The sequence below is a fragment of the Myodes glareolus genome, chromosome 9, assembly GCF_982192425.1.
Source record: "Myodes glareolus chromosome 9, mMyoGla1.1, whole genome shotgun sequence".
Lineage (NCBI taxonomy): Eukaryota > Metazoa > Chordata > Mammalia > Rodentia > Cricetidae > Myodes > Myodes glareolus.
In genome coordinates, this window is record NC_142034.1 from 88,138,678 (window position 1) to 88,165,026 (window position 26,349).

General features: G+C 49.1%; 1 protein-coding gene across 2 annotated transcripts in view; it reads left to right on the plus strand.

Annotated features, from left to right (window-relative positions):
* Positions 1-26,349, plus strand: part of Wwc1 (WW and C2 domain containing 1) — a 153,673-nt gene that overhangs the window by 96,677 nt on the left and 30,647 nt on the right. For both annotated transcript variants that reach the window (XM_048436005.3, XM_048436006.3), the window contains exons 6-12: positions 5,010-5,139; positions 7,257-7,403; positions 8,560-8,633; positions 13,176-13,418; positions 20,023-20,112; positions 21,121-21,656; positions 25,838-25,946. In XM_048436005.3, coding sequence (XP_048291962.1) covers positions 5,010-5,139; positions 7,257-7,403; positions 8,560-8,633; positions 13,176-13,418; positions 20,023-20,112; positions 21,121-21,656; positions 25,838-25,946 — 1,329 coding nt within the window. The remainder of the gene's footprint in view (positions 1-5,009; positions 5,140-7,256; positions 7,404-8,559; positions 8,634-13,175; positions 13,419-20,022; positions 20,113-21,120; positions 21,657-25,837; positions 25,947-26,349) is intronic.

Below are 26,349 nucleotides of genomic sequence, written 5' to 3' on the forward strand. Positions count from 1 at the left end.
CTTTTTTAATTTAAAATTTTGGCTTTTATATCTTTTTTATATGTCTATATGTATAATTTACATAATTTGCACATGTGTATATGTCAATCATATCTTTCAAACCAGATTCTATCTTCTAGGGGTTGTACTCTATGCTCCTTGGTAATTTTTAGTGAACATCAGAGATAATTCCAAGCACTAGTGTGAGCGCAGACATTCCTTATTTGACCCATGAAAGCCCCATTCTCTGCATGGGGCTCCAGAAGCTTTGAAGCATGGCTTAAGGCTTATCCCCCACCTCAAGAGCTAGACTTAAAATGCTTCCCATTATTCTCAGGGCCTCCACAAACCTGTTTTACCACATTGTCACCCTGTAGCAGCATTGAAAATCCTTGTCCTTTGGCGAACTGACAATGAAACCCTAAGACAACCCTGCCCTCCCTCCCCCTTCCTCCCAGGTTGATAGCTGGCCCAGATGAGATTCCTTTGCAGCCCTGGCTCTCACAGTCCTCAGTTAGAAGTAGACCAGGGTGAAGAAAGATATCAACCCTAACACACAGAGAGGGTTAGGAATGTAACTTCACAAGACGGCGAACCTGGGACCCTGGAAAAAATAACCTAACCCTTCTAAGTTTTGATGTCTTCGTCTAAAAGGTCCATGGTTGTCAAGGCTGAGCTAGAAAAGTCTCTGTCTGGGATGTAACAGAGCCCGGTACAGATCAGGCGCTCAGTGAGGAGGGTGGGAGCGGGCTATTAGTTAGTTATCCTCTTTGTTTTGGGAAGAGAGACTCTCCATCTAAACCGAGCTTGCAGCTTGCTAGAGAGCCTGTTATATCAGCTGCCTCTTGCCATGCTCCTTACCTCATTAAGAAGAGTTTTTTTGTGTGCCCCATGTTGTTAATGAAAACACAGGGGAAAATAAAAAGTCCAAAACCACCCAACCAGCAAGGATCAGAACTGGGACTGGAATCCAAGAACTTTTAGGGCTTCGTATTTGTATGCAAGGGGACAAGGAAAGAAACTGCTGACATGACCTCTCCATTCTTAGGGGAAGGTTTTGTTTTGTTTTGTTTTGTTTTGTTTTTGTGTGTGTGTGTGTGTGTGTGTGTGTGTGTGTGTGTGTGTTTTCCCCGGAGAGCATCCTGAAGCACCTGGAAGAGTTGAGAGTAATGAGAAAGAAAAGCGTGGACACAGCTAGGGCTAGGGAAACCAGAAACTGGGGGAGGATAGTTGAGATAGTAAGATAGCAAGAGATGGTAAAACAGAAAGAGGATAGATAGTCAGAATTATAGAGTAGACAGACAGACAGGGTGCAAGAAATAGTGAGAGAGGATAACTAGAGAGAGACAAAGTGGGAGACAAATCATGTGGACTGTAAGGGGCTTCCATTGCTGGGGGAGATGAAGGGACTTGATATGTAGCAGGTACTTGTGGTACTGAGGAAGCCTGGAGGCCAGCAGTGGTGTGAGCTTCGATATGCTGGTAGACCCCAGGGGTAACGTATGTCCCTTCTGCAACAGGGAAGGGAAATGACTCCTTTTGGCAGATGAGAATTGGTTTCACAAGTGCCTGGGGAAGGCTGGTTTTATCTATCAGCAATCCTCCTATGGTCCAGCTTGGGCTCATTTCTAGAGAGATGGACTACCTGGGACCTAACAATGTTCATTTCTATTATTTACTTATTTGTTGTTTGGGGACTAGGGATGGAAACCCAAGGACCTTCCACACGCCGGACATGTGTTCTGGCCAGTGAGAGACATCTAGCCTCTGTCTTGTTCCTTGCTTTTCATTTTTTGTTTGTTTGTTTGTTTGCTTGCTTGCTTGTTTTGGGGGTGGTACCCAAGAATTGAACCCCACCAATAGTAAGCACACAGTCTGTTCCACTACACTTCCAGTCTAGAACTGTGGGGTTACTATCAATTATTATTATTATTATTGAGATGCTTGGAGACTTACAGGATTTTGAAGTTCACATCTTAGTCCTCTCTGGACACCACCCAGATAACCCTCTCCCCATACCCAAAAAGTATACTGCCCCCTTCAAGCTCCCTTGGAATTGTTTTGTGTAGTGGGAGACAACTCAAGCCTTCCTGCAGCCTCCCGTGTTTGCAGAGCCTGGGAACCTCATTCTTTTCTTTAAAAAAATAATTATTTATTTATTATGTACACAATATTCTGTCTGCGTGTATGCCTACAGGCCAGAAGAGGGCACCAGACCTCATTACAGATGGTTGTGAGCCACCATGTGGATGATGGGAATTGAACTCAGGACCTTTGGGAGAGCAGGCAATGCTCTTAACCGCTGAGCCATCTCTCCAGCCCAGGGAACCTCATTCTTTAGGAATAATTTAGGGAGTTTCCAGAGGAACTTTGATGACATATCAGGATCACTGTTAGAGACCGACATAAAGTTCTTCTGCTTCCCAAGAGCTTACGTGCTTGCCTCCATGATACCAGCCAAGAGTTGTTGAGCAGCTATGTCTAAGAACCCATGAGTTTGGTTCATAGTCAGCAACAAGAGTTTCTGTTCTGTTTTGTTTAAATTAGAAAGAAAAGGAAAGAGGAAGGTAGATGAAGACGAAAGGAAACCTTTCAAGGACAAGGAAAAAGAAAAATCAAAACCAGAGTGTTGGCCTGCGGCTTGACCCCTTGTGAGCGGAGGGAGCTGAGACTTAGGCTGTTGCTTTGTCAGGGGAAGGGCATGGCAGGCGCTCTTTCTGCACTCCACAGAAAGAAAAAGCCCCTGTGCTAGAATTGTCTAGACAAGACGGGATGAACCAGCTACTATCAGAGGCTATGCCTAGCTTCTGAGTCCCCAAAGACATGCCAGAAAGGACAGGCATAATTTGGAAATCCTACAACACATCTCTCCACTGCCCAACACATATGTTTCTTTCCTTTTACCCCCACCCCCACCCCGAAAGACTCTTTTACTGAGTACACAATGGCGACCCTTTGCTCTCCCCAACCCCTCTTGCTCCATCCAGCTGTGTTCCAAGTGTCCGCTCTGAGCTACTCTCTGCAGCCCAATTCCGGAGCCCAGGTCGCTAAGGGCCTGGAGAAATCAGGCAAAAGCTCTTTGCAGCCCAGCACACAAACAGCTCTGTCCACCCTTCTGGGGATATAAAACCATTCTTGCCCTGTTGGCAGAGGAGAGTGCTGCCCAGCCTTCAGACCTGTTGAGGCATACAGCTCCCCATAGTTTGGCCTGGGGGGGACCTTCCATCCTACCCGAACTCTGGGGATGTTTCTCTGGAATATCACCCACAGAACTATGTGGAGCGATGCGAACGTTTTCAGACTAACTCTGAGATAGATAATAGCCAACCTGGCAGGCTTGCCCAGGCCTAAGTCCTCAAAAGGATAGACGGGCTATTTTTAGTGGAAACACAAATGGGGCTTTGTTTTGTCTCCACGGAAGCTGAAGTAACTGCAGGGGTCAGCAGCGTGGGGACCCCTCCCTCCTGTCCTTTCTCCTTCTCCGGAGCCAGGGCAGGGTGGGAACCTGCTCCTATTTCCCCTTTCCTCCTTTCCAAGTGATTTAGCACGGGACAGTTTGGGCTGTAGCAGGAAGCCAGAGAGGAATGCCTGTGAGGGTTTCTGTGCTGGAATAATGGGTTTGTGGTGTTCCCTTGACTGTTAAACTCCCCTTTTTCCACCCTCCATGGATGCCTCAGGCCAGCCTTTGATGAAAGGATGGAGTTTTAAGTGTATCGACTCTCAGAACCTCCTCCACAGCCTAGTCCTCTAAGGGTCCCCACCCCTCAGCCGTCTCTGGTTAAGTCATAGCTCAGTGGCAGAGCGCTTACCACCCGTGGGTACAGCCCTGATGTGATGTCAGCACTTATGAAACGAGCAGGGAGACACTCTGCTTTTCTCCTTCAACCTTTCTTTTCATCAAAACAGACCTATACATAGGGCCTGGATAAGCCAATCATCTCCAGGCTAGTGGTGTTTAATCCCTTACAGTTAGACACTACTTCCTAGTTCGCCATAGGGTTTAAGTTCTTTATCCCATTTGACGGTGAGAACAGCCCTGAACAGGGCCAGGCAAATACCACGATCTAGGCTTTGTTAGAACACCGAGGATGTGTGTGGTTGTGAGCCGTGTCCAAGGCTACACAGTAGATCACTGTGACAGCTGAGAGTCTTTTGTCCTTCTCACCTTGCCCTCATCGAGTCCTGTAATTCTACACGTGTTTATTGCCGACAGGAATCTCAGGCAGTGAGATGGCTCACCAGGTAAAAGTGCTTGTCATGCTTGCAAGGTACAACCTGAGTTCAACCCCCAGAACCCACAGAAAGATTAAAAAAAGGGGGCACTCCACAAAGTTAGACCCAGTGTTTCTCCATCAAGGGTGATTTGGTACCATCTATTTGGACAATATATGGAAACTTTTTTTTTTTTGAGACTGTGTAGCCTTAGCAACCTGGAACTCACAGAGATCTGCCTGCCTCTGCCTCCCAATGCTGGGATTTAAAGCATTGGGATTTAAAGCATTGGATTTAAAGCAGGCCATCACACCTGGCAGGAAGTGGTCACAACTCAAGACTGGGGTATTATTAACAATTTGTGGATCAGTGTCGGGGACACTGCTAAGCAGCCTGTGACATACAGGACAGGAGACACACCATCTCCTCGCCCCCGAGGAGTCTATGCCAGATTCTAATGCCATTCATGTTCAGCTCTGTTCCCCAGGATACCACAGTTGGAGTCTAAGTTACTGTCACAGCACAAGCCAAGTTGCTCATCTCTTGGAAACATGTTGCAGGGGACCCCCTCCCCAGCCTGGCGGACTCAGAAGGGAATCAGGGCAGATTTTCACTAAGAGGTCATACTTAGAAGAGCCCGTGCTTCTCCATTCTGCAGTCATACACATCTGCAGCTTGACACGGTCCTTCTGTGCCCACCCCACCCCCACCCCAGCAGAGCCTGGGCACGGCTGTGCAGGATGAAGAGGCAAGACTTGAGAGCGCCTGTGCTTTCCCCGTCTTCTCGTGTCTGATTGCTCTCGTTTCCTGACCCCTAGGATTGACAAGAAAATGTCCGATGCTCAGGGTGGCTACAAACTGGATGAGGCCCAGGCTGTGTTGAGGGAAACCAAAGCAATCAAGAAAGCCATCACTTGCGGAGAAAAGGAGAAGCAAGACCTGATCAAGGTGATGAGGGCCTCAGGAATGCGAGCCCCTGGTACCCTGTATAAGGACCCTTCACACCGGCTACTTTTACACACCATAGGGACCTCTCAGTTCTCATGACCGGATGAGTTTCCTGAGTCCAAATATTTTTTGAACATTCACATGGTAATTCCATGGAAAATTGTATACCTGACTTTGCATGGCAGGCACAGACACAGACCCAATATGTGTGCATCGAAAATATCAAGGTACCTTTTGGCTATGTATGTGCATGAAGCATCAATTTTGCATTTAGACTTTGGTCCCATCCCTAGCATAATTTAGTATGTAGTGCCAATAGACCAAAATTAGAAAGAAAGAATCGCAGGCATTTAGAATGAGGTAAATTTACCCTCTAGCAGGCTTCTTGAGATTGCCTACCCTCCCCCGCTTTATAAAGGAGAGAATGGAAGCTTAGAAGCACTGAGTTACTTGCCTAAGGCCATATGGTCTCTGCCGGCGGCAAAGCTAGAATGGAAGCTTTGTCTACTGTACTAGCACAGCTAGCTCCCGACCACTAGCTCTTACCACACATCTTGGTTTGTTGTTTTTCTGCTTGTTTGATTGGTTTTTTAAAAAGATTTATTTATTATTCATTAAGTGTTCTGCCTGCACAATAGAAGAGGGCGCCAGATCTCATTATAGGCGGTTGTGAGCCACCATGTGGTTGCTGGGAATTGAACTCAGGACCTCTGGAAGGCGGCCAGTGCTCTTAACCCCTGAGCCATCTCTCCAGCCCCCTCCAGCTTGTTTTTGAATGGACCAACTGGTGGAGCCATTTCACTCTGAACATCACAATGTCTTTGAGTCACTCTCCTGTGTTCTCTGTGCTGGGAACTGAACCACGGAGATCAATTCCACAACGTGGTGATGGGGCTAAGGGCTCTGCACACGCGGCTCAGGTTATCTCCACTCTATAGATAAGGACAGTCAGACTCAGGCAGTAAGTGGCAGAGCCATCAGTCAGACCCTAGAATACGTGATTCACAAGCCCATTGCTTCACTCCTGAATGTAATCCCCGCCCAGAGTCACCTAACCCTGAAGACACCTTCCCCTTGCTTCACTGACACTTCAGGAGGCCAAGACTGAGAACTGCCACTGCCGGCTTCGGGAGGAAACGTTGGTTAACAAGAGAGCTGTGGTCCAGTGATCACAAGGGCGTGCGTGGATAGCAAAGGATACTCCTGCTTATGATTAGTGGTTGAGAGCCCCGAGCTGTCACTTCCAGCTTCTCATCGGTACAGTGAAGATGATCGAAAGATTTCTCAGAGAACCTGTTTGGTGCAGTAAATTTGCAGTGATGCTGAGTGTTGGCATCACGTTGCATTGTCTTTTAATGGACTACACCTCTAATTGACACGCCTGTAAAGTAATTGTCTTGGGGTTACAGTCGATATGACGAAACAGCATTACCAAAAGCAAACTGGAGAGGAAAGGGTTTCTTCTGCCTGCGTTACTACCTCAAGTCCTCCACTGAAGGAAGTCAGGCAGGAACTCAAACGGGGCAGGAACCTGGAGGCAGGAGCTGATGCAGAGGCCATGGAGGGGTGCTGCTTACTGGCTAGGTCCTCGTGCCATCCTCAGCCTGCTTTCTTAGAGAACCCAGGACCACCCGCCCAAGAGTGGCACCACCCTCAGTGGGTGGACCCTGGCTGGGCCCTCCCCAATCAATCTCCTATTAAGGAAAGCCCTATAGGCTTGCCTTCTGGAGGTGGTGTCTCTGTTGAGGTTCCCTCCTGTCAGATGATTCTAGCTTGTGTCAAGTTGACACACAAAACTAGCCAACACAGTAAGAACTGGAATTTTCCCACTTCACAGAAAAGTAGGTAGACGCATAGGGAGGTAATCAGCTATCTCAGATCATGCAGTGATAAAGAAACAGCAAGAGTTCCACCTGAGGGGCCTGGAGAGATGGCTTAGCTGTTAAGAGCACTGACTCTTCTCCCGAGGTTCTGGGTTCAATTCCCAGCACTCACGTGGTGGCTCATTATCACCGGCATCTCCAGTAGCAGGGGATTCGATGTCCTTCTCTGGAGACTGAGGGCACTGCCAAGGAGCCACAACACTCACTGCTCCCCGCCCCCTCCCTATACTGCAGAGCCTTGCCATGCTGAAGGATGGCTTCCGCACAGACAGAGGTTCTCACTCTGACCTATGGTCCAGCAGCAGCTCTCTGGAGAGTTCCAGCTTCCCCATGCCAAAGCAGTTCCTGGACGTGAGCTCACAGACGGACATCTCTGGGAGTGTGAGTAGCCCGGGGTGGTACCTGGGAGGCCGCCCTAGCAGGGCAACTACTTGTCCTTCATCACTGGAGGAGCTGATCTGTGAATGTTAACTCAGCCAGGTGGAGCTCAGTGAACCCCAAAAGTGGAATGATGATACGAAAAAAATCCTAGTGTTGGCTTCCACCGTCCTAACTACTGCCTGGCCAAGAGCTTATGCCTGTAGGCCCTGCGTGCAATGTGTTTTTAATGGGTGAAGCGCCTTCCTCTCGTTTCTTTCATACTGTTTTGTAGCTCCATTCTGGATCTCTTTCCATCTGGAAAGCAGAGTGCATTTGTCTCATTATTCCACACACAATGCTTACAGCTCTCAGACAGCTGCTGACCCTTGGTGCCAAGGTTCAGTCTGGTCCCAGTCGTGGGTGGTGAAAATGCTGCCAGTCATGAAAATGGCCAAGTAGGACCAGCCCACAGTGAGTGTGGTCTTCAGAGAGCCTTTGCTCTCCTCTCCGGGAGCACAGGACACTGGGTGACCGCCTCCTAGCCTCCACTGGTTAAATGCTGTCCCCGACTGAGTTTGGTAGCTCTTTCCCCTCTAATGAGGGGACACTCTGTCCAAGTGTGATTCCGTGAGCCTGCAGTTACGTTTTCGATAGGCAAGTGTAGAAACAGGCTATTCCCCCTTCCCTGTCCCAGCCATTCACCCAGCCACAGGCCCCCGGAGAGCCAGACTAGGTGTGCTTGCTGCTTTCTGGACTTTTTTCTGACTCTGCAGGGCTTCTGATCTCACTGTAGCCTCCCCGAGTTTTCGGCTATCCCCAAGTTGGTTCTTGTATGTTACCTGCTCCTACCCCTCTCATCCGCAGTCTCTGCTTTTTATCTGCTTTGGCCCTTGACTGATTTTTTTTTTCCTGTAAGATGGAATAGGGGGGCGGACTTTTGTTTCTTTTCCCAAAGTGCTTAAGTTTGAGACCATTCTTATGGCCCGAAGGAAGAAAAGTGTCTTTCTTTAGCTATCTTCCTCCGCAGTCTACACAGCCAGCCCAGTGACTGGGAGCTATTCTTGGCTCTGCCCACGGAAGCTGTCAGGTCTCGCATGAGCTATTGAAACCTCGCTCGACACTGGCCTCGCTGCGGTAACCACGTAATTCCTGTCTCTGTTCTTATCCTGTCCTCCAGTTCGGCACCAGCAGCAGCAACCAGTTGGCAGAGAAGGTCAGACTGCGCCTGCGGTATGAAGAGGCTAAGAGAAGGTAAGTCGGGGCCGGAGCTGGGGAAGGTCATATTTGTAACTCCTGTGGTGAGGCCCCTGTGGACACACCTCCTGCTTAATCTTCACATAGATTATCAAGGTACGGTGTAAGCATCCTTTTATGTTTTGGAGAGGAGATGACTGGCCCAGGACGCTGTGCTAGACAGAGCTGAACTATGTTTGAACCCAGGTCTGTTTAACCTCAGAGCCTAGTAATTTTTCTATTTACCTGGCTTGGATTTGAAAGTTAACGCTTTCTGATGTTCTTGGAATTAGTTTGGTTTGAAGGAGCAGTAGATTTGTTTGATTTGGCCCAGTAACAGGTGAAAGAAGACTACAGACATTTCTCGCTTCACACACCCCCCAAAAAAATGTTATTTGTGTTTTTTGTAACGGGGATTGAACCCAGGGCCCTGTGCGTGCCAAGCAGGTGCAACAACCGCATCTCCAGTTGTTTCTCTAGATATGTTGCTTGTTTGTTTTTAGACAAGGTTTCCCCCATGTTATCTAGGCCGGCTGATCTGTAGTTCAGGCTTTTTAAGCTTTTGGGGGTCAGGGTGGGGTCCTGGGGATTGAATCCAGGGCCTTGCCCATGGAAGGCACTTATATTCTACCAATGAGCCAGGATTCCCACCTGACTTCTTGTTATTATGCATGTATGATGTGTGTGCAGGGACAGTGTTGGGATGCACACATGTTACTGTGCACACGTCCGAAGACAACTTTGTGGAGTCTCTTTACTCCTTCCATACTTAGGTGGGTTCTGGGGATTGAATTCAGATCCCTGAGTGGCAATTGCCTTTACCTGCTGAGTCATCCCACCAGCCCCACAGATGTCCTTGTGAATGAAAATGAACGTAATTATGAAATCAGTCTTAAAATCCTGATGTAACACCTCCCTGCTTCAATAGCTGGTGCTTTCCAGCAGCTTGGGCTCCGGGGATTCGGATGTTCTGTGGCTGCATAGACTCGTAAGCAGCTGGGTTTCACCACTACAATGATAGCATCATAAAGCCATTGTTTCTACTGCATTTGTGGAAAAGCATAGGAAGATTGCGTGTTGTACTAAAAAGAGTTGTGCACCGACCGGCTTATCCAGTTTTAAAAACTTCCCGCAGAGCTGAGGAGATGGCTTACTGGGTAAGGGCGATTGCTAATGAGCCTATCAGAGTTCAATCCCAGGGATCCACGCAGGAGGGAGAAGTGACTCCGGCAAGTTATTCTCTGACCTCCGTACACATGTGGCATGTAGCATAGCATGCAGCCCTACACACCTGCATAAACAGACAAGCAAAATGTGATACCTTAAGAAAATAAAAAGCCAGAGTTGTGGTGGTGCACGTCTTCCATTCCAGCACTCAGAAGGAAGAGATGGATGGACTTAAAGGCCAACCTGGTCTACAAAGCGAGTTTCAGGACAGGCTCCAAAGCTACACAGAGAAACCCTGGCTCATAAAACCAAAAAGGAAGGAAGAAGGAAGGAGGAAGAAAGGAAGGAAGGAAGGAAGGAAAGAAGGAAGGAAGGAAGGAAGGAAGGAAGGAAGGAAGGAAGGAAGGAAGGACAGAGTTCCTATCTTGCTATCTATCTGTTAGAGGGGAGAAAAGTTTGACCAGGATGTTCCGTGGCTCTCCCAGGTAGCACAGTTAGTATTTGAACCCTGGATGTTCCGGCTTTGAGTTCATGGTATTCTTTCTACATGATGCACTAGCGTTATTGGGAAAGAGCTAACTGGCCATTTTGGTGGTGGCTAAACTTAGTGGCATGCATTGTTTTCTAGACCAATTGGCGGTCTGTGAAGCATCTCCATGGAGCCAGCTAGGATGTTGCCCAGCCTGAGGCTCTGCCCATTCCCATTGGGCAGCACAGCTCCTGGCACTAGCATCAGAAACTGAGTAGAAACCAAAGGAATGAAAGAAAACGGAATTCCGCAGGCTAACCCACCCCTCCCCCAGCAGGGGGACTTTTGGCATCAGGCTCCGCTAGATCCAGGGTTCGGATGGTACAGCTAAAATTTAGTTTCATCCTCTCTGCCCTGCTTGTTGACTCGCCCTCTGTGTTGGCTTCATCCCCAAGTAGGCTTTCCTCATCAAAACAGCAAGATGGACATCCAGCAGGTGTGTTATGCTTACCTACCTCCAGGTTTCCAGCCTCCTCAGAAAGGCCACCTCTTTCCCCACAGATGGATCTTTTACTAGGGACTCTTGTTTGTCTGATTTGGGGGTTGGAGTATAACTGTGTTCTCGGTTTTTTGAGACAGGGTCTTGCTACGACTCCCAGGTTGGTCCCGATATCATTGTCCTCCCAAGCCGTGTTCCTAATAGGTTTGATAAATACTGGGTCTGAGAGAGAGTCACTGGTAGGTTTTGAATGGCCTGTCGTTGTTGCAGGGCCAGTAGAGGATAGGGGGAATTACCACTCCCAGAAGATCCAAGCACGGGTCTTGTGCTCATGCTGGGATGAGGATTGAGGTCAGCGCACCAAGTGACCTGAGGACCTATCATTTCCTCAGGAGAAGCTGGGCTAATAACAAGGAAGGAATTGGATGACGCTCCGGTGGGAAGAGTTTTCTTTCGTGTGCACTGTTTCAGCTCCCCCTAGGGGCTTAGCAAGACTGCAACAGTTGTATATTTGTGCCTCCCATCCTTGACCTTCTGATGTCTTCCAACCTGTGGGTGGCAATGTATATCTTAGATAACCAGTCCTAGAGAGACTGAAGGAGTGAACTGTCCCCCCCGGGACTGAGACATTAAATGTCTCACTACCACCGAAAGCTGAATTTGAGAGAGAAGACAGCCCTTTATGGGATGGGGAAACAGAGGGCGCAGGTCTTAAAGAAGGGGAGAGATGGAGCAGTAATTCATGGAGATCTCCCTTGGCCGGCGCCTTCCAGGTTTTGTCCCCTGTGCATCTGAGAGAAGGACTAGTAGTTACATCTGATTCTCCAAAGGATGGACGACCTAAAGTTTAAAATATAGTGGCCTGGGAAAGCCACCCTGGAAAGTACACACAGGAATGCATCAGTCACTTTTCAGTGTCCTGCTGTAGCTGAGTCCCACCAGCACTATTGTACCATTCTAGCCTTTGAGCACTGGGAGTCAGCAACCACAGGCATAGTCGTCCATTGCTGTGTACATGAATACAAAATCAAATAATTAACTTAGAACTCCTGCGAGGACTCTTGGTTGGAGAACAAGCTAGATGGATTTGTCTATATAGAACCTTGGCTGCATACCACAAGGCATCTCAAATCCAACAGTATTTGGTAAAGAAAGTTTGGTCACATTTCATATAAGTGAGCTGAAACGTCAAGTCCATAGGACTGGGCTCACTACAAAGACTGGCCATGTGTGATGATTTTTGATCTCAAGTGAGCCCTAAAGTGCCTGTCCGATGAGATCAGTGAGTCTTTTGTGTCTGCCCCTTAGCGATGCAGTAACACTAGAGCCCAAGACCCCAGAGCACTTTGCAGAGACCAGATCCTAAAAGACAGTGGTGTGCTCGCTCTTGGGGGTTTATGACAATACTCTTTAAGTAGCATGGGAATAATTGCCATTGTCTGCAGAACGCCTGACAATATGTAGAGTTCTTGTTGCAAATTTTCCATGTGGTGCTCATGGGCTGTCTCTTTGGTTACCATCGTTGTCCCTACCTTACAGTTGAGGATTCTAAGTCTTAGAAAAGTTAAGATTCAGGGCTACTGGCTGCTTTCCTTAGTATTCAATAACTGCCTACAATTGACCAGGCGTTGTACTAGAAGCTCTGATACCGAAACGATTTTCATTGTTTCTTCTGGGAACCGAACCCAAGGCCTCGTGTGTGTGAAAGCACAGAGGCCCCCAATGTTCCCAGCCCCTCAGATGATTTTTCCCCAGGAGACGATTCTTTCCATCATAAAAGTCAAGGCCAGAACTCCTAACTCAGGGTCTCTGACTGAGACTGTCTCACATGTCTCATGACTGTTCTCACAGTACCATTACTACACTCAGAAAGAACTGAGAGCACACAGGTAGCCACGGCCCAGTGATTTCCCCTTGCCGATGGCTCAGCCCCATTCATACACAGCACACTGCGTACGTCATGCCTGGCTTTCATACCCACTCTGGACATAAGTTATTGCTTGTCTCAGCTCCAAGGCTCAGGACATCTTCCCAGTGTTACATAACTAGTATCAGTGGTCCAACCAGTGATGGAAGTAGCATAGAAACATTTATGGAGGGCTTACTATATGCCAAATACTATGCTTTGAGTGTGTCTATGTGTGTGCATGCATGTGCCACCACCCTGGGAAGGAGATCTTATAATTCCCTTCAGAGATGTGAGCACCTCACCCAGGGTCCCAGAGCTCCTGGTAAGAAACTGTTGCCTGCCATGGTGTCCAATCTCTACTGCAATGGCCCAGGAGCTGAGCAAAAAGGAAACAGTAGTTGTCTGCTCTGAGGACATCCTGGATCCTGGTACTTCATGTCCTTAGAAGAACCACCCATCTTCCAGTTCCTATAACGTCATTGTTCATCTATCACGCTCACTTTCTCAACCCCCCAGGATCGCCAACCTCAAAATCCAGCTGGCCAAACTTGACAGTGAGGCCTGGCCTGGGGTGCTAGACTCAGAGAGGGACCGGCTGATCCTCATCAACGAGAAGGAGGAACTGCTGAAGGAGATGCGCTTTATCAGCCCCCGGAAGTGGACCCAGGGAGAGGTGGAACAGCTAGAGATGGCCCGGAGGCGACTGGAGAAGGACCTGCAGGCAGCCCGGGACACCCAGAGCAAGGCACTGACTGAGAGGTGGGTCTGGGCTGAGCAGGTGGGGCCTAGGGGAAAAAGAAAACATGCCAATCTGACCTGATAGCCCTGCTGGAGCCAGGAGTCAGGGTCATAGTGGGGATGCCTGAGCAGACCGGTGAGCACTCTCATTTAGAGTTGTTAGCCTTCCAGAGTGGCACATCAGAAGTTATGGCTTACGTTCCTGTGCACCAGGACCCTAGTACTTCACACAGGAGGCTCTCAGGAGGGTGTCTGCTCCCTGAAATAAGCCCCACAGCACCTGATCAACTGGGATAGTGGTTTTCCAGGGTTGTAACGGTGACTCTCAGTCTCTTAGGTGACGGGAAATTCACAGGTTTCACAGAGTGAACATTTCTCTGCTTTACCAACTAGGCTTGTACCTGTTGTTGCCGGGGAAATGATTCCCCTTGCTTATTTCTGTTCCCAAACACATACACACCTTTGCATTCCCTGTGTGGGAGTTTGGGGCAGGGGATGTACTCTGAAGTTTCCTCTCTTCTGTTAAAAAGAAAGTCCTTGGTACTCTTGGGTTCCTGATCCTGGAAATCAATCACAGATTGAATATGTTTGAAGAGTAGATTAAAAATTAATATATAAAAAAATACAAATATTCAATGCATTATCTTAACAACTCAATTATGGCACTTACATTGTGTTGGGATGCCCTGTATAGAGATGCTTTAAAGCATACAGGAGGGCAGGTGGGATGGCTTAATAGGTAAAGGTGGTTGCCACCTAGCCTGACAACCTGAGTTTAATTCCTAGGATCTACAAAGGGGAAGGAGAGGAAAAGCTGCTCACAAGCGTACACAGAGACACACACATACACACACACTAAAATAATAATAAATCATACAGGATGATATGTATACAGACACGGTTTTAGATATAGGCAGTCTTAAACATCTGAATGCTTTGTTATCAACAGGAATATTTGGAGTCGTACCCAGAATATGCCGTTATTTTCTTTTTCTTCTTCACGACCCACTGCACTGATTTCAGCTCGTCCCCAAGGGCTGACGTCTGACGGCCAGTGGCCTAGGGGTTGCAGACTAAAATGCTTACAGGCCAAGCATGTGATGGAAATGCTGGAGGCGCACCTAACTGTAGACCCGTCCATCTGGGGGGCACTGACCCTGCTTGTTTAATGTGGATGCTGCCTCCTAGATCCAGCGAGCAGGCTCTAGGGCTCTGTGTGGCCCGTGGTCCTTATATTTCTTTTTTGTAGTTCTTAGGCCTGCAACCCAGGGCCTCACACATGCTGGCAAGTGCTCCACTACTGAGCTGTACACCAGAGTGGAACTTCAAAAGGTTATCAATTGGATTTTTAATTTTCAAATACTGACAATTAATGTAAACTGTAAAGACTGTGAGCCAGCCTCGTGTGTGACATTGAGACCTGTTTCAGACTCAGTACTTCCTTTGGTGCTCCTTGCGACCTCTTCTCCCAAATTACAAAATAGAAAATTATTGCTGAACGGTGGTGACACATGCCTTTAATCCGAGCACTCAGGAGGCAGAGGCAGGTGGATCTCTGTGAGTTCGAGGCCAGCCTGGTCTACAAGAGCTAGTTCCAGGACGGGCTCCAAAGCAACACAGAGAAACCCTGTCTTGAAAAGCGAAACAAAAACAATAGAGAATTATGCTTAAAGGAGGCCTTTTAGTCCCCAGACATTCACCCGACATCCATTCACTCACTCGTTCATACCCACCATCATTCAGTCTGCAAAGGCTGACCTGTAGCATGACATCTGTCTGTGTAGCAATCTGGAGCATTCAGAAGTTAAGAGGACTGTTATCTGAGGTCAAAGTGAGAAGCCTGCTGTCGGTGAATCAGTGTGTTGGTTACTCTCTGTTACTGTGAAGAAGCAGTGTGACCAAGGCAACTTCGAGAAGAAGAGTTTATTTTGGCTTATGGTCCAAGAGGGTTGGAGTTCATCCTGGCAGGGACCATGGCAGCAAGCAACGGAGCAGCAAACTGAGGGGTCATATCTTAAACACAAGCAGAGAGTGGAGAGAGAGAGAGAAAGCCAACTACAAATAGGGCAAGGCCTGAAGCTCTCAAATCCTGTCCCCGGTGACATACTTCCTCTAGTGAGGCCATACCTCCTAAATGTCCCCAAATAGCTCTACCAGTTGGGAACCAAATGTCCAGGTAGATGAACCTATGGAGGACACTCTCATACAAGCTGCCCCCGTACCAAAGGAATTCCTCCATAGCAACCAGATCTGCTGGAAACAGGACCTCAGGCCTCCCAGTTTCTAGGATTGTATAATGCAGGAGAGTGTGTATGTGTGTGAGAGACACAAAGCAAGAGAGAATGAGAACACAACACGGAAGAGTGGCAGCGTTTTTCTAAAAACCTACAAGTCTCTTCTGGCTATTTTCATTCTGTCCGTAGCAGATTTTGAGCAGCATCTCCCCGCCTACCACTTAAGGCGTGCAGAATCGAAGCTAGTGATTTTTCATTCTAATTTCTTTATATTAACATAAACAGTGCTTGTAAATATTTACAAAGCAGGACGCTATTTCAGCACATGTCCACCTTGAATAATTACGACACCAGGATAATTGGCATTCCCATTGTCAATATTTCTCATTTCTGTTTTCGGAGCTTTCAGAATCTTCTTGCTGTTTTGAAATAACCTGTCCACTGCAGCTATGTGACCACAGCACGGAGCCTCAGAACTAATTTCTCCCATGAGAATGTATTTCGGAACTCATTATCCGACCTCCCTCTAGCCTTCCCAGTCACCATGGTTCTTCTCTGCTCCTATGAGATTGATTTCTGTAGCTTCTAAAAATGAGAACATGAAGCATTTATCTGTACCCGGTTTATTTCATTTAACGAAACGTCTTCCAGACCCATCTATCTTACTCCAAATGACAGTATTTCATTCTTTTTTTTTATGATTTAATAATATTTGTACAAGCAGATACACACCCACGCAACCACACTGTGATTTTCAAATGTGCATAATTGTTCAGGAGCAGGAATAAGCGAGGGGATTCATTTTCCCAGCAATGTCAGGCATAAGTCTAGTTTGTAAAGCAGGGGAACATGCATGCACCTCATGGGGAGCAGTCTGGAAAGGCCGGGCGCCTGTATGTGTTCTGCATATACACGGCCCATGGCCCTTAATCTCTAAAACACCCAGCTCGCAGCAGCATCCTAGCTACTGAGTAAGCTCCGTTTTCACTAGCATCTGATGCTTGCCCTGACCCTGGGGCCTTCAAGAATCCCATGATTGCTGACTGGACCAATCTTTCCAACCAGGCACATTCAGAACTACTAACGGAGACATCCAAAGTCTCTCGCCTTCCCTTCTATCCTCCACTGGCAGGAATGGCTGGCCAGCTCTGACCCGTCAGCAATTTTCGTATAAGGAGAACAGCAGACCTTAAATAACTGGTGTTTTACAGCCCACACCGGCACTTGCCTGAAGGCACCATGCTGGTTTTCCCGGAGCCATACCCTTTGGGGATAAGGGTTCTGTCTGTATGCCTGTACCTTTAGAAAGTAAAAGTGGATGGGAGGCCTGGGCAGGTGCTTAGTGAACGTTTGTGCCCGTGCCTGGACTTTCACCTGTGACTAGACCCAGTGACTGTCCCTGGGAGTTGTTGGTCGTCCATCCCCTTCTCTGCCAGAAGCTGGAGAGGACACACTGACCACAGCCCTACTTGATTCTTGCTGGGTCAAAAGAGGTACCTTATGCCTGTTAACCCTGACTAAGCTAGTGACCAGTATGGGCTTCATTTGCCTCACAGAGAAAAAAGAAGAAGGCAAAGGCACCAAGTACCGGAAGTCTATGGGCAGGCATTTTGGGCCAGATTGTGAACGGAGATATTCTAACTTCGTTTCCTGAAGTTAGAACGAGAAGATCCTTCAGGCACCCTGAAGGTGCCCTGGTCACGGGCCAGACCCTATCGTTTGTCTAGTAACTTGACAGCTTGCTGTACAGATGAGGAAATGAAGGCTCGCTTGACATCACCCAGTGACAGAGCTGGGATTAGAAGCCTCTAGATTCTAGCGCCTACTCCATTTAGGCAGCTGCCCGCTCAGAAGGCCTTTCAGTATTGCTTTCTACCCCATCTTTCGAAGGCCCAGGAGCCCCGGTGGAACAGTGAATCCACACGGCCGGTCTAGGGAATCAAGACTCTCCACTCCTCCACTGATCGGGCCACACGAGGGTTCTGGGGGACAAGGTCCCTGGGCGCATGCAGCAGTCAGGAAGGCCGTGGGCACAGGGCAAGATGCCACTTGTGCCCTAAGAGGGGTCTGAAGAGAGAAGCCAAAGGAATGGCGGGGACGGTGCTGATGGATCTCAGGCCACTTGATTCTGATCCCTGTTGTCTATATTCAGTGCGGGGGGGGGGGGGGCTCTAGATTCCCGCTTTCTTTTTCTGTAAGTCTCTCCCTCCCTCCCTTCCCCCTCTGTGTCCCTTTGTCTCTGTTCTCTTCCCTTTAGCACCCCATGCCCTTTTTGCATTCCACCCCCCCCTTTCTTTCTCCTTCAGGTCTGTCTTCACATTCTTTGCATTCCCTGTGATTCACTCTCTCTGTGAACCACACATCAGAGCTGGTGTACCGTCACACAGGATGCTTGTTAGATCATGGGCACCACAGCCCCACCCCGGGGACCAGTTCTTCAGGCCTGAGATGCAGCCCAGGCGATTGCATTTTTAACCAGCACCCCAGGTGCCTAGCTACAGCTTGTGGGCATTCAGGCCCCCACCCCCTGGATCTTCTGCCTGTTTCCACAGTTTTTGCATTCACGGCCTCCCAGCATGTGCCCGGCACATCACTCACACGCCATCTGGCCTGCTAAGCCTGTTGTCGCTGGAAGGGGACCGCAGCACCTGCGTGTAACTGTCTGTGGCTGTCCTTGCCTGCTCAGGAAATCAAGTCAGCCTGAGGACAGTTCCCTCGCTGTCCTGCCCAGGCTCCAGTGGGGGCCTGCATTTGCTCCCGGCATACTCAGGCGTGCGCTATAGAAACCACGAGCTCCACTTCTCGACCTCAGACGTATCCTCCGCTGTGAGCTTTCCTCTTAGAGAGGGATGGGATATTGCACGGCCTCGTCCATTCCCTTGAGAAATCTGGGATTTGTTCACTCAAGGCCCCATCTGCCAGCCTCTTCTCTGTCCCCATCAGGTCAGGCAAGAATCTGGGAGGAAAGCTCTGGAAATTGAGCTGGCCAAGACTCATGCCAAGGCCAGTCAGCCTACCGGTGGCATCCTGTTCTGTCTTGTCAGGGATTTCACAGGTTCTCTTGCCCAGGAGCAAGCACGGCGTGCCCTCTGCACACTTGTGTCAAGGGCCACCTCCGTTCTCATGAGCTAGAGGCCTGGCTGTTGTGGTGGAGAGATGGCCTGGCTTGGTTTGATTTTGTGTGAAAACCAGCCCTTGTCCTCAGGCGCCAGGCGGGGCTGACTGAGCTCTTGGTGCCTTCCTGGGTCCAGAGAGCAAGGGCCAGTCAAGCCCCTTCTCCAGCAGACTGGCAGGGAGGAACAATGGTTCACCTTGACGTGAGAATGTATCATCCAGACCCCACAGTAGAGTGAATGAACTCGCCCGCTTCACCAGGAAAAGAATGACCCTTTCCTCCCCACCTCCTGTCTACAGAGCCGCTTAAATTTCCCTATTAGTAGGGGATCATGGACTGTAATAAATAATCCCAGATCTCGTGCATAAACACTCTTGAAGTTTGAGTCTTGCCCATGTAATATCTTAATATTCCCAGTAACTGCCAGCCCCCCTTGTCATTGAAGAGCCCACAGCCCTTCTATCTCTCCTTTAAGGCCACAAGGATCTGAGGAAGACACTTCCTTAAACACTTCAGGCTGATACACGTGCTGCCTGCTCAGATCCCATTGTCTAGAGGTTGTTCAAGTGCCTCAGCCAGCCGTAAGAGAGCCTGGGAACCCAGGACACAGGCAAGAGCGGGTGCCAGAAATCTGGCCGCAAAGCCATTTGCCCAAAGTCTAAATTAGGGATCCCATCCTCTGCTCTTTTCTATTCTTCCGGACCTTGCCACACCCTCCTCTAATTAGATGCCTGTTGTCCTCCACCCTCCATGCTCTGTAAGAGTGTCAGCGAGTTCTCTTTCCCAGGGACAGCATCTAGTGTGACCTGGGTACTCAATAAATCGTGGTTGATGGAAAGAAGGAGGGAAGGAAGAGAGGGAGGGAAGGGCGCTTTGGTGGAATCCTAATTCTCCCACGCCATTCACAGTTTTGAGTAAATTATGTAACCAAGAGCCTCAATTTCCTCATCTGTAAAATGATTAAAAATCAATCTTCACGTGCACATATCATCATAAAATAAATCCATGCACTATGTTTAGGTTCCTGGTATAGTAACCTAGTCCGTAAGGTGTGGCAGGTAGCAACACGATTACTACAGAATTTGTGTATGAATTGACTGTATGTCTTCACCACACCCTAGTGAGATGTTTTTACGGTAGCCCCTGTGCACGTGTCCCTCGGTTGCCGTGTCCATCTCTCAGGGCACAGACCTCGTTTTCCTTCTCGGAGATCCAAAGGGGACCTGGAGCACGGCATCCCTTTGGGGCAGCGGCATCATGCCTTCTCTTCCTTCAGGTTGAAGTTAAACAGCAAGAGGAACCAGCTGGTGAGAGAACTGGAGGAAGCCACTCGGCAGGTGGCCTCTCTGCACTCGCAGCTGAAAAGGTGAGTGGTGGGTGGTGGCTGTCCCCAGAGCGATGGCCGGGAGGTGGTCCAGCTCCATGATGCCCTTCACCGATCCCCCTTGACTATGAGACGCAGAGAAGGAGGTTATTCTACCAGATATGGGCTTGGCCAGGGTGGTCCTTCATCCCTTGGGACTATACACACAGAGATGGCCCCAGGAAGATGCCCATGTGTGTGAAATCCTGTCACTTCCGCCTGCTAGCCCACTTCTATAGCACACAGTAGGCTTCCATAAGCTCAAGCCTTAACATACTTAACTCAGGCTGAAGTATATTACTGGATCATCATAGTAGCGTTTTGTTACGTTTCTCTCCCTTCCTAGTCCCCAGCAAAAGTGGTTTCTTCCTGTTTATAGCAATAGAAACTGCCTGTCAGTTGACATTTATGATGTAAGGTCTCCTTTTAACTTAAATATTTTAACATATTAAAAAGCTGGGACTGGGCATGGTGTCCCGCGCCTTTAATCCCAGCACCCGGGAGGTACAGCCGTTGGATCTCTGAGGCCAGCCTGGTCTACATAGCAAATTTTAGGCCTGCCAGGGCTACACAGTGAGACCTCCATCTCAATCAGCCAATAAATAAAAGAAAATAAACAAGCAAAAGTATTTCAATAAAGTTGCAATGTGAGCAATAGGAAACAGGGGCAGAAGGAAACTGGAAGCCAGGTGTGTGGCTTCCGACTCTCATCCCAGCACTCAGAGCTTCAAACAAGGGCATCAAAAGTTTGAAGCCAGCCTGACCTACAAAGCAAGAGGACTGAACTTGGGCCCACAGCCCAGCTCTGCTACTTTGGGTACATGACCTTCTCAGGATCTCTTATTTTCTCCTGAGTGGAATCGGGTCCCTAGCCCAGCTTAGGCTGTCAAGTAGGCTAGGAAGACAGATACATACCCAGTACCCTTAGCGTTTTCCAGACCTGGTGGAGTTCCCTGAAGCCGGCTCACTGCATTGTCCTCTCTCTCTTTCTCTTCCTCTCCCTGTCCCCAGCCTCTCAAGTAGCATGCAGTCCCTGTCTTCAGGCAGCAGCCCTGGGTCACTCACATCCAGCCGGGGCTCCCTGGCTGCCTCCAGCCTGGACTCCTCCACCTCAGCCAGCTTCACTGACCTCTATTATGACCCGTTCGAGCAGCTAGACCCGGAGCTCCAGAGCAAGGTGGAACTGCTCTTCCTGGAGGGCGGCACAGGCTTCCGGCCCTCGGGCTGCATCACCACCATCCACGAGGATGAGGTGGCCAAGACACAGAAGGCAGAGGGAGGCAGCCGCCTGCAGGCCTTACGCTCCCTGTCTGGCACTCCAAAATCCATGACTTCCCTGTCGCCACGCTCCTCTCTCTCCTCCCCGTCCCCTCCCTGCTCCCCTCTCATCGCTGATCCCCTCCTGTCTGGAGATGCCTTTCTGACCCCACTGGAGTTTGAAGACACAGAGCTGAGTACTGCTCTCTGTGAGCTGAGCCTCGGCAGCAGCACCCGGGAAAGATACCAGCTAGAGGAATCAGGACCTGAGGGCAAGCCACTGGGCCAAGGTATGGAGCCTGGGGTCCTTATTTGGAACCAGGAGGCAGGGGGTTCCTGTGATAATTCCTGACTACTGTCGATGGCTGAGTCTTTACGTGGCTGGTTATTTATTCAGTAGATCCTGACAAATGCAGAATGTGCTAGGTCCTGGGCTAGGGTTTTGCTTTGTTGTGGTAGATTTCATTCAATAGCTACTCAGCACCTACCAAAATGAATCCCAGATCCTGGGCTCATTGAATATACATGGATTAATTCTGCTAAGCTTTCCACAGACATGTCATATGGCAAATTTAGTTGCTAAGGACCCGTGCAGTTGAGTGTACATGGATTAGCTAAGCTTTCCACAGACATGTCAAATGGCAAACTTGGTTGCTAAGGACCCGTGTAGATGACAGACACCGCTCTTAAAAAGCATAGGTTCCTCTGGAGCCACGTGCACTAGATACATACCAGACAAAAGCATGTGAAGTAAATCCAGCAGGGCATGTGTGAGAGCCTTTGAATGTGGGTGAGGTGGCTCTTTGAGAATGGATAGAGGTTTAAATGATGAGAAGGGCTTGGTTGGGGGCCTGGGTATAAGAAGGTGTGGTAGCATTCAACTATAATCCCAGCATTTAGGAGGAAGGGGTGTGAGGGTTAGGAGGTCGAAGTCATCTTCCACTATGCAGCCTCTTTGGTTGGGAGTTTTGAAATTGTATCTCAAAACACAAAAGCAATGGGTAGAGGTGCTGGCTGCACAAACTTGACAGCTGAGTTCAATACCCTGAACCCACGGTGAAAAGGAGCGCTGACTCCCAAAAGTTGTCCTCTGACCTCCGTATGCGCGCCATGGCACGCTTGTGTGCACACATGCACATAAATACACACAATGAGAGGAAGGAAGGGAGTGAGTGTATGGGGCCATAGCAGTGGTTGTGACTTGGGACCAAGGAAAGCTATGGGTCAGTGGCAGCGTCCTGGTCATACAGGACCTGGTAGTGGGGTGTGGATTATATACTAATTGTAGCAAGGACCTTGGGAACCCTAGGAATGGCTTGCATTTCTTCATGAAATCAAAGAGAGCATTCTGGTTAGGAGTCAGATGGGAATCTTCAGATTAGATGCTGCTGGTGAAATTGATTGCCTAGGTTTATGGAAAAAAAAAAAAACCATAGCCGCTGCCACAGAATGCAATGCAGTTCTCTTATCTGAGATTGAGATGTACTGGAGAGAGAGAGAGACAGAGACAGAGACAGAGAAGGGAAGGAGGGGGAGGGAGGGAAGAAGGAAAATGGATTGTTTCTTCTCTTCCCATTTCATAGATGAGAAGGCTGAGGTTCAAAGAGGTCACATCTACTGGCCAGGCTTGTCCTCGCAGCAAATGAGGAAGCTAGGTCTTTCTGATCTCAGAGCCCAATCCCTGGATGGGTTCAGTGTCCCACAAATGTGTGACTCTCTTGGCACTTGCTCGCCCCACCTGGACATGATGTAGCAGAGTGCCCAGCAAGCTCATCTATGGCCCCCACCTTGCACCCACAGTGCCCTAGCAACCACAGTATTGGTTTTTGTGCTTGGGTCGAGGCATCCAAGGTTCACTCAGGTCCTGGAGCATGTGTCTATCCATTTAAGCCTCATCCCTCTGCGAAGTGTGCATTGTCTTTTTTAGAATGGGCAGTAGCGTGGCTGCTGTGCCTGGAACTGCCAGTCTGTGCATAGGAGTCAGTAGCGCGGGAGTGAAGTTTCACAGTTAACTAAAGGCTCCTGGTGTCAGCCATTTCTTTAAAGAGGGACTGAGAGATCCCTGGGGTTCCCTCATCAGGAAGGGAATCTCGCTGAGTTCTCCCGAACAAAAATAAAAACAAGCCTCCTCTTATGGCAGGTGGCAAGCCTCAGGAAATTGATCCCCAGGGAGAAGGGGGTGTGGGTAAAAGCTCTTCCTTGGCTTAAGAGGTCTTTGTTCAGAATCCAGGGCCACATCAGGACATTCAGACTCCAACCTGGTCCTGGAAAGAGGCCCTCCTGGTCCCCCTCCCCCCCCCCCCCCATCTCCCCTTCCAACAGTGGTCTCCGAACTCCTGGGCTAAAGACAGCAAGGTGACAACCTGTTTCTTTCACGCCATCTCCAGCAACCTTGCCCTGCTGTGAGCTATGCCAGGCAGGGCTCAGCCACTAAGCAGGTTATGCGATTAGTGCTGCCGTTCAGTCAGCAGACAAATTAATCTCCTTAAGTGGTTTAGTGGAGAGCGGAGAGAGAGCAGGGCTGAAGGTGGGAAGTCTCCCCCAGGGCTCAGCAGGTGTGGCACAGGGCTGGGAAAGCCTTTTTCCTGCATCTCCGGCACCAGATGTATCCCAGGCTCTCCTCACCAAAATGGCCTGTTTCCCCAGCCTGCTAAAACCCCCATCTCAGTGTGCCACCATACATCCAGCCCCTGGGTCGTCTCCGTCTACCCCAGAACTGGGCTTGCACAGTGCTTATAGGAGTGTTTGGCTGTAGGGTGAAATACCTGGAGCTAGCCTTCATGGACAGCAAGATGTGATTTCTTCCCATCTGTAGCTCAGGGTCTGGCAGTGGGTCCTGCGTGCCATTATTTGGGCATGGAGGAAACGTGGACCACATGCAACGAGCCCAGTTATGACCCCAGCCAGAGACTTCTGCTAAGGGAAGAGAGGGGGGAGAGAAGGAGGAGCTGACTATGGCTGCATCCTCCCTTGCTTTCCTTTAATAGGCAAAGGGCTGTTAATTTGTCCCGGGTGTGTAGGGAAGACCTAGAAAACAGTACTACTCTCTGCGCAGGATGACTCTGTCTTGTAATCCCAGCACCGAGGAGGTTTAGGCGGAAAGATCAGGAGTTTGAAGCTCATCTTGGATACACCCTATAATCCAGTCTTAAAAACCCAAACCTGTCAGGTCTGGAGAGCTAGTCAAGTGTTTGCTTCACAAACATGAGGGCCTGAGTGAAACTCCCAGAATCCGCGTTTAAAAGGTGATAAGAAGCCAGTATTGGTAGTGTGTGCATCTAATCCTAGCACTAGAAGGCCGAGATGTGGATCCCTGGGGCTTGCTGGCCAACTACTCTATCTTAATGGTGAGCCTTAGAGATATGGTTCTAAGATATGGGAGACCCTGTCTCAAAGAAACAAGGGGTGTGGTTCCCGAGGAACAGCACTTGAGTTGACCTCTGGACTGAACATGTATGTATACATCGCACAAGCACCTATACACTTGTGTGTGCACACATGCACGCACACACACACACACACACCCTGAACCTCACAGAGGAATTGAAGTCTCCATACTGTGGACTTTCCCCCATTCAGTCCCCTAAAGTAAGTGTTGTTATCTTCACCTCACGAAGGGGAAACCTGGGACTTACTTAGGTTCAGTCAGTGTCCCATGGTCAAAAAGCAGCCTATGGCAGAGCCATGTTTGAAACCAGGCAGTTTTATATTTTATGTGAATGAGTGTTTAGCATGCTTGCACTTATATGCACCACATTTGTGCCCATACCTTTAAAAGTCAGAAGAGGAAAGCAGATCCCCTGAATGTGTTTGTGGTGTGTGTGTGTGTGTGTGTGTGTGTGTGTGTGTGTGTGTGTGTGTAGCGAGAGAGAGAGAGGATTTATTAGAATGACTTACAAGCTGTGGTCCAACTAATCCAATATGGTTGCCTATTACCAGAGGGTTCTAAAATCCAGCAGTTGTTCTCTCCACGAGACTGGATGTCTCAGCTGGTCTTCAGTGCGCCCCAGAATCCCAAATAAGTAGGCTCTAATGCCAGGGGTGAGGAATGAACTTGCCAGCAAAGGCAAAACAAACAGGCAAAGAAAGAGAGAGTTTTCTTCTTCTGTGTCCTTATATAGGCTTCCAACAGAAGGTATAGTCCAGATTAAAGGTTGATCTGTCCATCCCAAATATCTGGATTTAAAGTGGATCTTTCATGTCAAATAATTTAATTAAGGAAAAAAATCCCTCACATATGTGCCCAGCTATTTGGGTTTTAATTAATTCTACATGTGCTCAAGTTGATAAGCAAGAACAGCCATCACAGCCATGAAATCACATATGACCCCTTCCCTTGTCCCAAGTCAAGAAGGACCTGACTAGAGTGTTCAGAGGTGTATTCGAGTTCACTGGAACCCTTAGGAGAGCGGGTCAGAACTGTGTGATTTCGGAACTTGACTTTCTTTCGTCTTTCCCTTCTCTCATCCAGCGGCAGGTGTGGCCCCAGGGTGTGGCCTGAAAGTGGCCTGTGTGTCTGCTGCAGTGTCTGACGAGTCCGTGGCTGGGGACAGTGGTGTGTACGAGCCTTCTGCGCAGAGGTGGGTCCCTGGCTGGTGTTCCGTTCCTGGGGAGTGTGGGAGCCCTGGATGTTCAAGCCCACGCTCCAAAGGATGTGGTGGGGCTGCAGAAGGGTATTTTGGGTGCCCTAGCCTTTCCCCAGGCAGCTCTCTTTGGAGCCATGCCCAACATGCAGGCAGCAGAGATGCAGGTGGTATCCATGGCTCCCAGGGCAAATGTGGGTTCTGGGGTGACAACTGTAAAGTGTGTGCCAGGGGAATAGATGCTAGAGAAATGGAGTATATTCTAAAGAAGGGTCCTAAGCACCCTGGAAAATGAGGATCCAGGGACACACTGAGCACGCAGCTAGCAATCTAGGCTCACAGCAGGCAGGAACCCTGAGTCCGGAAAAGGCTTTTGTTCGTGGGCAGCTTTGGGGACACT